This window comes from Salmo salar, chromosome 03, assembly GCF_965601325.2.
Source record: "Salmo salar chromosome 03, fSalSal1, whole genome shotgun sequence".
Classification (NCBI taxonomy): Eukaryota; Metazoa; Chordata; class Actinopteri; order Salmoniformes; family Salmonidae; genus Salmo; species Salmo salar.
This window is the reverse complement of record NC_138293.1, coordinates 68,338,133-68,356,060: the sequence shown is the minus strand read 5'-3', so window position 1 is coordinate 68,356,060 and position 17,928 is coordinate 68,338,133. Positions and strand designations below refer to the sequence as shown.

General features: G+C 43.3%; 1 protein-coding gene across 1 annotated transcript; it reads right to left on the bottom strand.

Moving 5' to 3' along the window:
* Positions 1 to 4,764: 4,764 nt before the first annotated feature.
* On the bottom strand, positions 4,765 to 17,297 carry LOC106601242 (zinc finger CCCH domain-containing protein 7B). The gene is made up of 23 exons (XM_014193289.3): positions 17,085 to 17,297; positions 16,759 to 16,826; positions 16,582 to 16,618; positions 16,102 to 16,299; positions 15,501 to 15,659; positions 15,003 to 15,083; positions 14,713 to 14,766; positions 14,202 to 14,244; positions 13,888 to 14,084; positions 13,388 to 13,799; positions 13,180 to 13,241; positions 12,891 to 12,999; positions 12,028 to 12,186; positions 11,650 to 11,858; positions 10,744 to 10,835; positions 10,471 to 10,652; positions 10,076 to 10,152; positions 9,790 to 9,956; positions 9,393 to 9,498; positions 9,043 to 9,151; positions 6,447 to 6,580; positions 6,078 to 6,247; positions 4,765 to 5,879 (listed from the first exon to the last, which is right to left on the bottom strand). The coding sequence occupies exons 2-23, from the start codon at positions 16,815 to 16,817 to the stop codon at positions 5,699 to 5,701; spliced, it is 2,997 nt and encodes a 998-aa protein (XP_014048764.1). The 5' UTR covers positions 16,818 to 16,826; positions 17,085 to 17,297; the 3' UTR covers positions 4,765 to 5,698.
* Between the last annotated feature and the right edge of the window lie 631 nt (positions 17,298 to 17,928).

Sequence of the window (17,928 nt, the reverse complement as noted above, 5' to 3'; positions counted from 1 at the left end):
CGCTCTCTCCACTGGCTTCCAGTTGAAGCTCGCATCCGCTACAAGACCATGGTGCTTGCCTACGGAGCCGTGAGGGGAACGGCACCTCCGTACCTTCAGGCTCTGATCAGTCCCTACACCCAAACGAGGGCACTGCGCTCATCCACCGCTGGCCTGCTGGCCCCCTACCTCTGAGGAAGCACAGTTCCCGCTCAGCCCAGTCAAAACTGTTCGCTGCTCTGGCACCCCTATGGTGGAACAAGCTCCCTCACGACGCCAGGACAGCGGAGTCAATCACCACCTTCCGGAGACACCTGAAACCCCACCTCTTTAAGGAATACCTAGGATAGGATAAAGTAATCCTTCTAATCCCCCCCCCCCCTAAAAGATTTAGATGCACTATTGTAAAGTGGTTGCTCCACTGGATATCATAAGGTGAATGCACCAATTTGTAAGTCGCTCTGGATAAGAGCGTCTGCTAAATGACTTAAATGTTAAATGTTAAGTCTTTGCTAGGTAAAGCTCCGCCTTATCTCAGCTCACTGGTCACGATAACAACACCCACCCGTAGCACACGCTCTAGCAGGTATATCTCACTGGTCATCCCCAAAGCCAACACCTCTTTGGCCGCCTTTCCTTCCAGTTCTCTACTGCCAATGACTGGAACGAATTGCAAAAATTGCTGAAGCTGGAGACATATTTCCCTCACTAACTTTAAACATCAACTATCTGAGCAGCTAACCGATCGCTGCAGCTGTACGTAGCCCATCTGCCTACCTCATCCCTATATTGTTTTTATTTAATTTTCTGCTCTTTTGCACACCAGTATTTCTACTTGCACATCATCATCTGCACATCTATCACTCCAGTGTTAATTTGCTAAATTGTAATTACTTCGCTACTATGGCCTATTTATTGCCTTACCACCTCACACCATTTGCACACACTGTATATAGACTTTATTTTTGTCCTATTGTTTTGACTGTACGCTTGTTTATTCCATGTGTAACTATGTTGTTTGTGTCGCACTGCTTTGCTTTATCTTGGCCAGGTCGCAGTTGTAAATGAGAACTTGTTCTCAACTGGCCTACCTGGTTGAATAAAGGTGATATAATTTTTTTTCAATAAACTGCTTTGTTCGGCTACACATTTGTGCCACCCTTAAGCACAGCGGTGCCAAAAATAACAGCATAATGTTGGAAGTGGAAGGGATGCCTACGATCCTTGTGACAGTTGGCCAACATGTTTCTCATCCCAGTTCCTGTTATCAAATCAAATTTTATTGGTCACATACGTGTTTTGCAGGTGTAGCGAAATGCTTGTACTTCTAGTTTCCGACCGTGCAGCACAGTTCAGTTAAATGGACAAATATTCCTAAACTTAAGAAAACAAGGAGGTAAGACATTTCTACTTTTAACGAATGTAACAAAATATGTAGTGACACTGACTACACTGTCTCACAAGAAACCTCTATCACCTCATAATATGCAAAGTGATATTTGCTGGCAGCATGTGTGTTACAGTATCAAATCATCCAATGCAGTTTGTCAAGACATGAAAATGTAATGTTTGTTTTGTGAAATAGTACATTGACAAGGTTGATAAACCCAGGCAGCCAGTAACTAAAGTCTAAGCAATTGAAGTGTTGCACATGCTGCAAAGTTTATATTTCAATGACATTGCATCAGTCCATTTAGTTAGCAATACAAGGAAGTTGCAGGACGCTAATGAAATTTGACTGTTAAAACATTACTGTTTGAATGTAGCTAACGTCACTGGCATGAAGTTACCCTCTGTCGGGATAAATGTGTCTCTATCCGTCACAAATGTGTTGAAAAGAATAGCAAGGGTATACCGATTTCTATTACCGTTGTCAATGGAAAACGAGAATGGAAACTCATCAGCGCTTTGAAGACTTCAGGAACAAAACTTCAGTTGCTAATCATGTCACGAGGACGCAATATGCGGTCAAGTTGTTGAGTTCAGTAGCCACGCCTACTAGCATTATGAATATAGAACTTGTGAAAAACCAATGATACTAATCGTTCAAATTATCCAGAGTTTCGGTTTGCTGTGTAGGCTGTCAATCACACCCATCAGCCAATTACAAGTTGGGAGCAGGTTTGTGTATTTGACCACAAAAGGTACGAAACCACCCATCTCACCACGCACTCGCAAGCAATCGGGACACTAAACAGCACATCATGAACAAAATCTGAAGGTGGAAATCAGTAACCCTCCGCTTGAACCACACTAACTAGAACAACAGATTTTTACACAATATATAGAAAAGATTTCCTTTAAGATAACAGACCTTGGTCAGTAGTAGTGTTACTTATTGTAATTTATTACACAACTATAACAAACTAATTGTCAATAACAGTAAAAAAGGATCTATTCCCTCTCAAAAACAGTTTTATTTAACATGTCAGATTTGGTCAATAGCTCAAACAAAATAAGTAATTTTTGTTTTCTTAGGTCTAGTATACAACTCATTCTTACCAACCCATGACATTGGAAATTAAATGCACAAACACTGTGGTCTCTAACCATTTGTTCAATCAGTATGGCAGTTACAATAAAATAGTGCGTGGTCACGAGAGCAGTGTGAATAGTGTTGCACAAGGGTGCACTTTCATATAGGGGTCATTTTGATGGCTTTTAGAGGGGGCACTTCAGTTTCAAGAACTGTTTCCAGCCAGCTAGGATTAAACGGACTGAAAAAAAGTCCTTGACAAATAACATAGGTAGATATATTGTGGTGCAGTCAGTTCAATGACATAGATGGATGTGATTCACACCTCGATTAGAATTATTTAATCCAGGACAAAACCTATGTAACAGTTTCCCAAACTTGGTCCTTGGGACCCCAAGGGGTGCACGTTTTGGTTTTTGCCCTAACACTACACAGCTGATTCAAATAATAAACAAATAAATTACCAAAACTGGATTGAGTCAGCTGTGGTGTCAGGGCAAAAACCAAAACGTTCAGAGTTTGGAAAACGCTGACCTATTGCAAATCAACAGGATCCAGCTCACTGACTTTGTTTGTATAGTAGGAAACATACCACTTCCCACTCTATAGATTATTTTAGAATGTTGTAAATCAAAATCATTATAGCCATAATAATTGTCATTGAAATAGAAATAGTATTTAGTAACAAACTTAAACCTTCCATTTGGTTCATTCCGAGAGTATCCATTACCTCTCTATACTGGCTAAAGCTGGTATTCAACACACTTCCAGTATGCAAAGCTTATGAACTAACACTTACCAGTGATGTATACAGAACATCTCAATATTATTTCAAGAGAACCCCCTCCCCCCCAGAAAGTGAGCATGTTACCCCCTCCCTTATGTCTAGTCTGAGACCAGGCTGGGTAACATAGTAAATCTATATCCGGGACACTAAAATTAGTATGTTACGTTTGGTATGGTTACTTAAAACAAAAACTAAAGTAAGGTTGATGGGTGGGCGTATTACATGAATGTCGCTAGTTTAAATCTCATCATGGATAACTTCAGCAACTTCTGAACTACTTACTACTTTTTAGCTACTTAGCATGTTAGCCTACCTCCTAAACTCTAACCCCTAGCCTAGCTAACATTAGACACCTAGCTTGAATTTGTAACGTACCATACATTTTGCTAATTCGGAACATATTGTACGTGTGATGGAAATCCACAAATTAACACATACCATACAAAACTTAACATATCATAATATGTCATATCATACTGGGGCGGCAGGTCGCCTAGTGGTTAGAGCGTTGGACTAGTAACCAAAAGGTTGTAAGATCGAATCCCCGAACTGACAAGGTAAAAATCTGTCGTTCTGCTCCTGAACAAGGCAGTTAACCCACTGTTCCTAGGCAGTCATTGAAAATAAGAATTTGTTCTTAACCGACTTGCCTAGTTAAATAAAGGTTAAATATATATAAATATTTTTTTAAAACATTATTAGAATTTTTTTTACATTTTTTTTTAAAATCTGTGTCTCAGATTGACATACAGAATAACACAAAATGCTCTGAGACTCGGTATGCTTCACTGCCTCTTTCAGCTTCTAGGGTTACAGGCTAAATGCTCTCATCTGCACAACTCTGAATGATGTATTCTCCCTCTCCTTATTTAGAATGACAGTCTTAGTTTTTAGGCCACCACCCTTGCAAAACAGCAATGACACACCCTGAAGCATACTTTGAACCCAACAATACAAAGTATGATTTGGTAACAAAGAACTAAGGTATAGAAATCAATAAGTTTATTTTACTAGGTTTAACTACCATGTTATTACTTATTGTTTGCCAACATTGATATGTATTAATGTGCAGGACTACATATGTGGAGATACATTATTCACATCTTCAAATTTACTGGGCAGATAATAATCTTGTCTTCAGCATACCATGAGTGAGTCTATATGCTAGATAGTAGTAGTTCCTACAGCCATTGGAGTGACTTCAAATTTAATTCCATGAAATGTTTTACATTTTAGATTTTCCCTTACTATCTAGTTATTTTGGTGGTTGTTCTTAAATGATCTTATTTAAAATATATAGCTCCATTATGTATTTTCTACATACTTTATATCTAGTTTAGTTGTTTATGTTTACACAAACGTTTTACCAGCCCGAAAATGTTTAATCATATTTTTTGGAGTGGTGGCAACGATTTAGCAGCGGTGGCTCACCGCTGCTAAATGAATATAGGAGAAACACTGTCCTGTGAGTGCAATTAGCTCAATATTAGGAGTTGAGAAATAAAGTTCACATCATTAGAAATAAGGTATTATCCTCTTTTATATTGTATGTCTAATTTAACAATTAATTGTATCTTGTTGCTAGCAATATTGATAAAAACACTGAAATAAAATAAATGTAAAAATTATATTTCCATGAACACCCTGCAGTACCCCTGTATTACTGTGATCATATTCTGTAATGCTTGTCTGTCTACAATGGCAGCAGCAAATTCTTTAAAGATGCAATATACAGAAATCATTTACAATTTCCTGGTTGCTAAAATTAAAATACTTGTGACAAAACAAGCAATGTAGAGAATCATTGTACCATCTAAATTGTGACATTTCTTTCCAATAACCAAAAATATAGTGTTTGAAGCTGGTGTACAACACTTAAGAACATTAGGCATAGAAATAGGGCACATTGAATGATCTGTTCTATGAGAATGACAGCTCTATAACTAACATTTCTATGTGAATTTGCTCAGGTCACGGAAAAAGTTACACATTGCAGCTTTAATTGGCATAAGACACATTAACAAAGTGAAAGAGAAAAACATTTGGCCTTCCAGCAAATCGGTTTTCATTTGATGGAAGAACATTTGTGAAAGTTTGAGGGTTGTATAAAGAGTCCCATCAGAACGCAAGCATAAGTGAATTCTTAATATCCCTCAATAAGACATACATAGAGTAAACAGACTATTAATGGAGATATTTGATCGGTACGGTTTTGTTAAATGGCAGTACTAAATTACTTTTTCCCCCACTCAAATTCGGCACCAAGATCTCATTTGTTAAGCCCTTTTGAAAATATTGGACAAATAAGGCACTTGCAGTCCTAACCAGCTCAAACAGGTATAAACTGTATTAACTAATATCGAACTAATGAAGAAAATACCCCCCAGGGTGTTCAACAAAACAGACGACTGCTGTCTGTTTACAGGTACAAGTGTCTCACATAGGGGACAGGGGCTTCAGTCCTGCAGGAGAAAGTTGTACTTCCCAAAGTCAAACTCGTCTGGCATGATGAGCTTGTCTTCACGGGCCTTGGCCAGCTTCCGCCGGAGGAATTCCCGCCTCTCCTGCCATTCCACCAGCTCCTCAGCACTGTGGGCGTAGTCACAGCTCACCCCCTCGAGACAGCCACTCTCCAGCCTGTCAATCACATTGATCTATATTATACATATGTCAATCACTGTGCACCCATAAAATTTAATAGGACAAGGGTGTGGTAAGTGAACCCTGCCATATCCCAGTTGTTTTCTGTGTGCATATACAAAGCATCTCTTGATGGGTAATGAGAAAGGAACTACAGTATTGAGGCCCAGTACTGTGACTCTGGGCGAGTGTTACCTGGAACAAAGGGCGAGGCGGAGTCCGGGGAAGCGGTATGTCCAGGTGAGGCTCTCGTCCTCTCCCTCGCAGCTGAATACACGGTCCTTGTGTTTCTCTGAGGAGATGTGCTGCTGCCGCTGGCGCTCACTGTTACTATGCTTCCCACATAGAGGACAGTGGACGCCGCTCTATAATACACACGCACAATAAAACTGTTCTCATAGTACGTTATGCATTCATACACACTGACAGACATTGCATGAAGATTCACGCACACACTATCAAAATGTAGTCCTTCTTGATAGCTTTTACAAATGAGAAAGGTGAATGGATTGTTTGCGTTCTACATCCAACAAACAGGTTTTGTGAGTAAGTGCCTTCACTCACCATTGGCTCGGCATAGTCGGTTGGCATGACAATTTGCTTCTCCTCTATGTGTTGGGTGATCAGGGTGTCATCCGGCGGACGGTTTTGATTCGTCATTGTAAGCCACATGTCGTACATCTGCTGCATATCCTTCACTTCAGGAACAGGTTCAAAGAGGAACGTAAGTAACAATACTAATGCGTATACATTGATGTACGCTGACTTGGTGAGCGAGTTTATTAGCGAGTGCATCGGAGATGTCGTACCCACTGTGACTATTAAAACCTTTTCTAATCAGAAACCGTGGACTGATGGCAGCATTCGCACACAAAACTGAAAGCACGAACCATGTGGGGACAGCAGACTGGGATATGGATTGATTGAATATGTCTGTAAACACATCAGCCTCCTGGTCTGCGCATGCTCTGAGGGATGCCGTCTGGGCCGGCAGCCTTGCGAGGGTCATTAATCATGGCAAGGCGACTGGAAACATGACCGGCTACAAACAGTGCAGCTATTCCCTCCGCAAGGCAATCAAACAAGCAAAGCGTCAGTATAGAGACAAAGTAGAGTCGCAATTCAACGGCTCAGACACAAGACGTATGTGGCAGGGTCTACAGTCAATCACGGATTACAACAAGAAAACCAGCCTCGTAGCGAACATCAGTGTCTTGCTCCCAGACAAATTAAACAACTTCTTTGCTCGCTTTGAGGACAATACAGTGCCACTGACACGGCCCGCTACCAAAGCCTGTGGGCTCTCCTTTTCCGTGGCCAACGTGAGTAAAACATTTTAAACGTGTTAACCCTTGCAAGGCTGCCGGCCCAGACGGCATCCCTCAGAGCATGCGCAGACCAGGAGGCTGATGTGTTTACAGACATATTCAATCAATCCATATCCCAGTCTGCTGTCCCCACATGCTTCAAGATGGCCACCATTGTTCCTGTTCCCAAGAAAGCTAAAGTAACTGAACTAAATGACTATCGCCCCATTGGACTCACCTCTGTCATCATGAAGTCCTTTGAGAGACTAGTCAAGGACCATATCACCACCCTACCTGACACCCTAGACCCACTCCAATTTGCTTACCGCCCCAATAGGTCCACTGACGATGCAATCGTCATCACACTGCCCTATCCCATCTGGACAAGAGGAATACCTATGAAAGAATGCTGTTCATTGACTACAGCTCAGCATTTAACATCATAGTACCCTCCAAACTCGTCATTAAGCTTGAGATCCTGGGTATCGACCCCACCCTGTGCAACTGTCCTGGACTTTCTGACGGGCCGCCCCCCAGGTGGTGAAGGTAGGAAACAACATCTCCACCCCGCTGATCCTCAAAACTGGGACCCCACAAGGGTGCGTTCTCAGCCCTTTCCTGTACTCCTTGTTCACCCATGACTGCGTGGCCATTCACGCTTCCAACTCAATCATCAAGTTTGCAGATGACACTACAGCGGTATGCTTGATTACCAACAATGACGAGACGGCCTACAGGGAGGAGGTGAGGGCCCTCGGAGTGTGGTGTCAGGAAAATAACCTCTCACTCAACGTCAACAAAACAAAGGCGATGATCGTGAACTACAGGAAACAGCAGAGGGAGCACCCCTCTATCCACATCGACGGGACAGTAGTAGAGAAGGTGGAAAGTTTTAAGTTCCTCGGCGTACACATCATGGACAAACTGAAATGGTCCACCCACACAGACAGCGTGGTGAAGAAGGCGCAACAGCGCTTCTTCAACCTCAGGAGGCTGAAGAAATTTGGCTTGTCACCTAAAACACTCAAACCTTTACAGATGCACAATCGGGAGCATCCTGTCAGGCTGTATCACCACCTGGTACGGCAACTGCTCTGCCCTCAACCACAAGGCTCTCCAGAGGGTTGTGCGGTCTGCACAACGCATCACCGGGGGAAAACTACCCGCGCTCCAGGACACCTACAGCACCCGATGTCACAGGAAGGCCAAAAAGATCAAGGTCACCAACCACCCGAGCCACTGCCTGTTCACCCTGTTATCATCCAGAAGGCGAGGTCAGTACAGGTGCATCAAAGCTGGGACTGAGAGACCGAAAACAGCTTCCATCTCAAGGCCATCAGACTGTTAAACAGCCATCACTAACATAGAGATGCTGCTGCCAACATACAGACTCAAATCTATGGCCACTTTAATAAATTGATTTAATAAAAGGTATCACTTTAAATAACGCCACTTTAATAATGTCTACATAGCCTACATTACTCATCTCATATGCATTTACTGTATTCTATACCATCTACTGCATCTTGCCTATGCCGCACGGCCATCGCTCATCCATATGTACATATTCTTATTCATCCCTTTACATTTGTGTGTGTATAAGGTAGTTGTTGTGAATTTGTTAGATTACTTGTTAGATATTACTGCATAGTCGGAACTAGAAGCACAAGCATTTCGCTACACTTGCATTAACATCTGCTAACCATGTGTATGTGACAAATACAATTTGATTTAATGTGTACTGGTGGGGATAATAGGCATCTGAACCAATCCTACTCATAGATCAACCTAAACAAAGGCGATAATGTGGAACAAAAGGTTTAACGGATAACGAAAATATAGTGTAAACTTACAGCCATTGTTCTTCATATAAGTCCATACTTGCTTCTCCTCTTCACTGTGGGCAAAGTCACAGTTCCCAATGTAGTGGCACTTCTTCTGCTTCACCACATGGGCACATATCTGAGGGGGACACGTTATGCCGTTACACACAGACTGCGAGGATGATTGTGTAAACAAGTTTGCACAGTGTCAATGATTAAGTATTAAATTCAACTGACCAATATATACCGTTACCCATGATCACACTAACATAATAGTTCATTATAAGTTAAATAGACACAATGATAATATGCTTGGTTGAATCTATCAAAAATCATTTCTAGCAGATCGTGCATGAGGAGTAGCAGGGGGCAGCACACACGTCATACTGCTGGGGATAGGTCTTGGCAAAAGGCAACGTCCGCACCATCACCCACTTCTTTCCCTCAAAGAACTTCACCAGCAGCACCCGACGCTCCTTCGTCCAACTACAGGGAGAGAGATGCTAGAGTTATGGTGGACTTTCCAGAAAGATACTATCCTAAATTACATAGGGCTTCGCTGTAAACGCTCCATACAACTTGGTTTGTGTCCCCGAGATGAACATTCTCTATTGTTATTCAATAAACCGAACAGATCTCAGACTGCACATCTAACATACATTGGCCATTTGATAGACAATAGTGAATAACAGTGGTCAGTCATATAGAATTGTTGCATACTACAGTGAAGCAATGGCCTCCATCTGGCTAGGGATGCTAGGTAGGGTGCAGCCTCACCTGTGCCTGGCCTTGGCTGTACAGTACTTAAGCGCTTTGTCCGGCTCGCTGACCAGCCCGTCCCTCCAGCACTGACCACAAACAAACTTCCTCTTCAGGTTCAAGCTATAGCCTCCTCCCCCACCTCCACCACTTGAGGATGAAGATGGTGGTGGCATGAACACCGGCTATAGTCAACGAGTCACAGGGACAAAAACAGAGAGGCAAAAGGTGGAGAATCAGACAAACTACACAAGAGCCGTTGCCTCACCATATTATGAGATGTAGCATAGCAGGGATATTAGACCTTGGGTTTGTGTGTGTTCTGCTCCTGTTTATGCCAGTGTCGCTTGGATTCCTGAACAATTTCTTCATGAGTGATGCCTATAAAACAGGCACATACACAGAAAAGTGATGCCTAGTCGAGCCTAGACATCACTTTTTACAGACAGTATTTACAAACAGTGTTTATCAACTGTGACAAGACTGAACGGCAGTGTCTACTGACACCTACTGGACTTTGTTGAAACTTTCCTGACTTTTAGTATAGAAACTAACATTTACAAATAAAGATGTTTTATTGTAGATCGGCCTCTACATTTAAAAATGTTTTCACATTTATTAGACAGGAATAAATATTTCTCTCTGTGTCTGAGACCAAGTACAATGTTCATGAGTGTGTGTGCATCAATCTGACTGTACCAGAGTCTTGCTGCAGCCTCCAGCACTTGAGCTCGATGACGGAGTGGGCAAAGGAGCAGCTGTCCTCTCGCTGGCAGCCGTAGCGCTGGGCATGGCGGCACAAGTCCAACTGGCACTGGGTGTACAGCGGGCGGATCTTAGTGTAGTGCACGCTGCTGGACCTCACCGCATGCACCAGGCACCTGCAGGGCACAGGGGGGGGGGGAAGAGTGAGGGTTTGTGTGTGTGTGTGTGTGTGTGAGGGAGGGAGGGAGGGGACCAAACATGACTCACTTGTTTTTGTCGAATGGGTGACGGGCGCAGGGGTTGGAGCAGGTGGACGGCACCTCCTTACTGATGATTCTGGGCTTACTGTCATAGCACTCCTGAGTAGAGAAAACGGGGGGGAAAGTTGAGGTAAACAGAGACAAGAAGTAGGGGGGGAGCATGAGTCAGCTGGTAGAGCATGGTGTTTGCATGATGTTTGCAACACCAGGGTTGTGGGTTCGATTCCCACGGGGGACCAGTACGGAGGGAAAAAAAGGGGGAAAAAGTATGAAATGTATGCATTCACTATGGTAAGTCGCTCTGGATAAGAGCGTCTGCAAAATTACTAAAATGTAAATGAGTAAGGTTGAACGGCATGTTTTAGAGGTCTGCGCGGGACTGATTTTTTCCCCCATCCCATTTTTATTGCACCTCATCTCACGTTGGTTGAGTGCCCTACACTTCTTTCCATTATCAATATGTATTTATACACACTGTAGTAAGCTACAGTCTAATCATATTTCAGTTAACTTCATATTTAAGTTAACTGCCACGTGATTCTCCGCCCATGTGGGCAGCCTACTCTATTTCAATGAGACCACATACTAGGCACACTTGAACTCTCACTCCCAACTAGGAGAGGAGAAGTAGGCTACTCAAGTTGAAGCAGAGCGTGAATAATGTGAAAAATATGTGCTTTTAAGCATACAAAGCAGAAAGACGACCGTTTCCAATTAATCTGCGGGACAACAACAAATATTTTCATCCCAAAGTCGTCTGTCTGACTGCACGTTCCCGCCCGCAGCATGAAAAATTACGGCTGGTCTGCAACGATCTCTGCTGGGACTCGCAGCCCTCTACCATGTTTCACTGGTCAAGCTTGAACATATGGAGGTGGGTCTGTGTAAGGGCAAAAGTGTGTGTGTGTCCTACCTCACAGAGGTACATGAACATGCCGTTGTGGAGCTGCAGCAGGCATTTGATGCTGAGTGTGGGCCTGTCATTGTTGGGGCTCTGCGAGTCAAACAGCAGCTCTCTGTTCAAGGCTCCCTTCCTCTCCAGGGTCCACACATCTACCTCCTCCTGGCAGTAGGCAAACGTACAGCCCTCCCTGTACTTACACTTCTGAGTCTCCAGCACCTCTGCACATTGGGAAGGAACTTAGATTACTACATATACAAACTGAGACCATCGCTAAACTTTAGGACCTTTTTCCACAGATTAAAACTGGGTAATTTGACCTATGACACACACATTATCTTCATCTAAACAGAGCCTCTTTCCCACACCAGTGACTGTTGTTTTCCATACCCTTGCAGAGCATAAATGCCCCAGTAAAATTGTGCGTGGGGCGGGGTCGCACCCTGTTCCAGACAGGGTGCTCTGAAGCCCTGATCCTGCACAGAAGAATGTCCCGCTTACAACGGTGGGCCAATTCTGCCTGGTGCTGGTAGTCCAGGACCCCTGGACCTGAGAGAGACAGAGGGAGGGAGGCGAGAGGGATATACAGGTAAAGGGGTAAAGAGGGGGAGAGAGAGAGAGAAAGGTGAGTTAAGGGGGACATAGAATGATAACAATAGAGAGGTGAACCACAGTGCTATGATGGCCTTAAATGTCAGTCTTATTAGGTAGAAGTAGGGGGCCTCCCGAGTGACGCAGCGGTCTAAGGCACTGCATCGCAGTGCTAGAGGCTTCACTACGGACCTGGGTTCGATCCCAGGCTGTGTTGCAGCCGGCCGCAACCGGGAGACCCATGAGGCGGCGCATAATTGGCCCAGCATCGTCTGGGTTAGGAGAGGGTTTGACCGGCCAGGATGTCCTTGTCCCATTGCGCTCTAGCGACTCCTTGTGGCGGGCCGGGCGCAAGCACGCTGACTTCGGTCGCCAGCTGTACAGTGTTTTCTCCGACACATTGGTGCGGCTGGCTTCCGGGTTAAGCGAACAGTGTGTCAAAAAGCAGCGTGGCTTGGCGGGGTCGTGTTTGGGAGGACGCATGGCTCTCGACCTTTACCTCTCGAGTCCGTATGGGAGTTGCAGCGATGGGACAAGACTAACTAAGTACCAATTGGGGAGAAAAAGTACACAACAAAAAAACGAATAAATAAATTACATTAAGTAGTAAACTGGGGGAGGGACACTGTCTGAGAGCAAGTTAATCATGTCCACTACTGTACCTATCCACCTGTAGCACGTGGCACAGGCCTGCATGAAGTCATGGGTGGCTGCTAGGGGGTTCTTGATCAGCTGAGAGAGCTTGGAGGAGACTTGGCCATTCTTTACCACCTACATCGCCATGGTAATAGAAATTAATTTAGGTTAATATGTCAAGGCAAAACTAGCATGACGCTGTAAAAGGTGAACTCCAACTACAAAGTTGAATGTGACCTAAGCGTTGCATATTAAATGTACACAATGTATGGGAGGGAGTCCAACAAATTCTGTTGACAGAAATAAATGGCTTACTGTGTGGTTGGACTTCTTGGGCGAACGTGTCGCAGAGAGAACATTGTGGGAGATTCTTGCACCTTAAGATAGTGTGAGAACAAAAAACAATCAATTATAACATCTACATTAGGTTCATAACTTTCTTGGTGTTAAACATTAAAAGAAAAATTAACCATGTATACATTGCTATAAGCTAACAAGACATTACCACCCTCAATCGACTCACCAGGCAGGTTGAACTCAGAAAGGGAGTCCAGCCCCCCTCCCCCCACCACCACTGGTTTGGCTGCTATTGCACCCCCAAGTGGGTAGAAACTGTCCAGGGCATCAAGTGAATAGAGTGCTGTTGTGGGAGCCGGGGCATCCCCACCACCAAGGCCTGAAAGGGTGTCCAGGTTGTTTAAAGTATCTAGAGAGTCTAGTGCATCAAGGCCATCTAAAGAGTTCAGCGCACCCAGAGCATCCCCCCCACCCATGCCTGGGAAGGTGTCCAGAGAGTTGAGCTGGCTGATGGCTGAGTTGAAGAAGGCTGGGGGGAGCTGGGGCGAGGGGGCGGGCAGGCCTGAGGGAAACGAGAGCTGGATGGGGACATAAGCTGAGCTGGGGAGGATGATGGGAAAGGCACGTTGAGGGGGAATCTGAATGAGGGAGAGAGAATGAGAAGTTGCATTGACAGATTCAGGGAAGCTATATCTGAATACTACGTCAACCAGTAGACAAACTCACACAGTCCAGCAGGCTGTCTAGATCATCTCCCATCAGCTCACTGTCACCCAGGTGTTCTGACTCAGGCACAGAGAAGGGCAACCCCCGAGGGCCTTGGACAGGGCTACCCAGAAGTTTGGAGCAGACCAGAGGACCAGAGGGAGAGGATTCATCACTAACTGGCATAGCGGCAGATAGGGGCTTGCAGGAGAAACCAACTGAAAGACAGGGTGAGGGAACAGGTGAGTTTCATTTTCTAGAAGAAATCTTCTTTGATAGACTTTACATTACAATGTGATAGGTAATTCAACATTTCTGGTCAGGAGAATTACTACCTGATGAGATGTCACTTAAGGAATCCAGACCATTGCCATACATCTTGAGGTGAAAAGAGAAAGACAACAGCTTCTGTTTAAGTGACAATAAATCAACAGGTAAACCAAAGTACATTCCAAATCTCAACCAGTTTAAGTGGCAATATGTACGTTTTAGGGCAGCCCGACTAAATTCACATAAATATGTGGTTATAGATCTATCATTCTACTTGATCTATCGCTTTTTAGTCTTGCTTTCTTTTCTATGTGCTCTATTTTTCTGCTTCCTATACTTCTATTTTGTTTTTGCGTCTTTTACTTTCGGTTTTGTACACCAGCTTCAAACAGCTGAAAAAAATATTTTTGGTTATGGAAAATATATTTCAGAGCGGTTTAGATGGTACAATGATTCTCTACTAGCTTATAATTACCTTAGAATTACGCAAACTATTCGTTTTAGCAACCAGGAAATGGCAGAGCGATTTCTGCATAGTGCAACCTTAAGTGTAATGGTGAAAGTTGTTGTACTTGCCTCTCCTGCAAAAGGAACTGTGTTCCCATTACTTTGCTCAGATGTGGCCAACTCCTGCAAAGGAAAAAAATATTAACTTCATAAAGAGGCAACCTAAAGAAAATGTCAAATTTAATGACTTCAATTGTTATGAATCCAAATTGAGATTTAAACCAGGGCATAAACAGCTCATGGCAGATTTGATCAGATAATGGCAGATTGAGAACAATTGAATCCAAGCCACTTATCATGGAAGGTAAGTTGCCATGCTGCTTGAATCTAGACCTTCTGCTTTGGAAACGGATTCTCACCTGTGTGCTAACGTAGGCTTTGCGTATCTTCAGGCCCAGTTTGTTAGCTAGCTCCTGTGCCAACTCATACACATGTTTGTCCTATGAAGAGTACAAGACAAAAAATGAAAAAGACATTTAAATAAGCTTTTTATTAAATTAATTTCACAAACACTTATTCTGAGCTACATGATACTTCAAAAGTACGGTGTGAGGTCTCCCCCCTCGCCGCATCTTCTCACATTCTTTTGAAAAACATCAAAAGGTAATCGAAGGAGAGGAGAAAGAAATGTGGAAACAAATCCACTTGTATGAAATTAAACTCTCCTTCTCCACTAGCGGATCATCATGAGGAATCCCAAATTACATATGTCAAGTGGTAAAAAGAAATGTTGCTAGTTGTGCTAGACATTTTATAGATAAAAACAATATGCTACTTAACCTTTTAAAGGTGTGCATGCTTTTCTAGTCCAAGAAAACAGCCTCTGATGTGAAGGGGTAATTCATAATGTTACTCACGTTAGGCATAGTGAGCAGGCAGCCCGTGCTGCAGTTGTAGGCCTCTCTGAAACGGCCCAGCTCCCGCAGGCATAGAGCCTTCCTGTAGAGTGCCGTGCAACTGTCTTTGCACAGCGCCAGCGCACTGTCACAGTCCTGCACACCCTGCTCATACTCCCCCTGAGAGAGATGGAGAGAAAGAGATGACAGGTAACGTGTGGGTTCTGCCACAAAGTGAAAGACTAAGGCCATACAGTGGTTAATACAGGCTAATGAGAATGGGGTAATGATAGATGATACAGGCTCTGTAACTTCAAGGGGATGTTGAGGAAGTGTGGCATGATGGCCAAAGTTAAATGAGGCTGAAACACATGTTGCACATGATGCAATGAAACAATGTGATGCAACAACACAAAATACTGAAATAGAAAGAGTGCAATAGGTATTCCCCATTGGTTCAATATTTGCCCACTACAGCACATTTGCTTACAACACAATTGCTATTAAATATTAGATTTAAGAGATGACTTCATACCTTTTGTATACAGAATCGTGAACCTCATTCAATCATCCATATTGTGGATCAAAGATGCATAATCCTGGTGACACACCACTGACTCACCATGCTGTGGTAGGCTGCTGCCCTGTTGAAATACAGACTCTCCAGCAGGGCTGAGGGGATTTCTAGAGACTCAGCCTGGGCATAGTGGGCCACGTTAACACCCTCACTGAAGTCCTTTATGGCCTGCTGCCACTCACCCTCCCTGAACATTGCATTCCCCTCATCCAGCAGGTTACACACCAACTGGGTCAGAAACGCCTAGAGGGACAATCAGGGAAGAGGAGAGGAATATGGCATGGGAGTGAGATAAAGACAGCACACAGGAAAAGCCATAAAGGACATGGACTTGTCTAATCAGTATTATGGCTGGTTTTGGTAAATTTTTCCCATGGACCAAATGTGAAAAGGAGAAAATCGCTGCAAAGGGCAAGCTGCATGACTGTGAGCACACAACATGTTCTTTGGAACAGTATAGGGGGTGTAGACATGCCTAGACTAAGGTCAAGAAAGAAGACAGTCATCGCATTCATTAATCCCTACCTTATAGCCTTCAGGCTTTGGATAAGGCAAAGAAGACCTAGGACACAGAGGAAAATAACCTATCAATACAAGTGAACTAGTGCCGTATGGTCGTTTGTGGGTATAGGATGAATGAGCAACTTGCTACAATTTAGTTGACAACTTGTGGGAATTGCAGGGAAAATGTTTCTTTCTCACTGTATGAATCCCAGGGCGTTCTGTATGCCCTCCTGGCGCTTTTGACGGTCCAAGTCCATCTCTGCACACTGTAAAAAGAGAAAGGCCCATATCAACATAGTTTTGACGTCTACTATCGAATTAACGTTACCTAGCCAGAATAAATAAACTAGGTTCAAGAGCTCGTGTGAAGTATACAGCAACGAGAAAATAATACTTGGCCAGTTTATCCAAATATTTGTTTTGTTTAGCGAACGTTAGCTAGATAAATAGTTAACCATGCCTCAAATGTTCATGCTAGCTAGCTAACGTTAGCTGGGCACGATTCGAGGAAGTTTACAACCCACCTGGTGATAAAACACATAAATCGACGTTTACTGCTATGGACAGAGGAAAATCTCGGCACAAAGAATTTAAAACTATACAGCTACCAGCCATCCAGTGCAAGGGTATTTTTGCATGGACAGTTACATGTGAGTTTCACGTCCAATTCCTCAGCTGAACAGTGAACTCCCTCCCTAGCTTGTTTTTGAGTTCCTTGGCTGCCACAAGGTCCTAGTGAGATTAATACAACGGTAGGGTGAGGTGTGCTGTGAATAAAATGTTTCATGTTTAGACATGTCATAAGGAAGTAATCAATTATACGCGAAATTAAAAAGTTTGCATTTGTATTTTATTTGAAAAATTCATCTAGCTAGGATAGCTTTCACTTTTGTTGTGTTGATTCTCTTTGTAGTTCTGGCGCAAAGGCCAGCAGATGGCGATATTGAGTAGTTTAATCTCATTTTACCTCTTGAAGCAAGACATTTTATTATTTCTCGCGCAATACCAGCAAAGATCAAATCAAATTGTATTGGTCACATACACATGGTTAGCAGATGTTAATGCAAGTGTAGCGAAATGCTTGTGCTTCTAGTTCTGACAGTGCAGTAATATCTAACAAGTAGTCTAACAAATTCACAACAACTACCTTATACACATAAATGTAAAGGGATGAATAAGAATATGTACATATAAATATGTGGATGACCGATGGCCTTGCGGGATAGGCGAGATGCAGTAGATGGTATAGAATACAGTATATACATATGAGATGAGTAATGTAGGCTATGTAGACATTATTAAAGTGGCGTTATTTAAAGTGACTAGTGATACCTTTATTAAATCCATTTATTAAAGTGGCCAGATATT

Bases quoted from the DNA above. Each gene is read 5' to 3' on its own strand.
- LOC106601242 (XM_014193289.3), bottom strand. From the start codon at position 16,817: ATGGACTTGGACCGTCAAAAGCGCCAGGAGGGCATACAGAACGCCCTG. The intron at 16,300-16,581 runs GTAGGGATTAAT...TTGTCCCTCTAG, and splicing joins CAAAGCCTGAAGGCTATAAG to GCGTTTCTGACCCAGTTGGT. The intron at 5,880-6,077 runs GTAACACTCGCC...TGTGATTGACAG, and splicing joins CGCCTCGCCCTTTGTTCCAG to GCTGGAGAGTGGCTGTCTCG.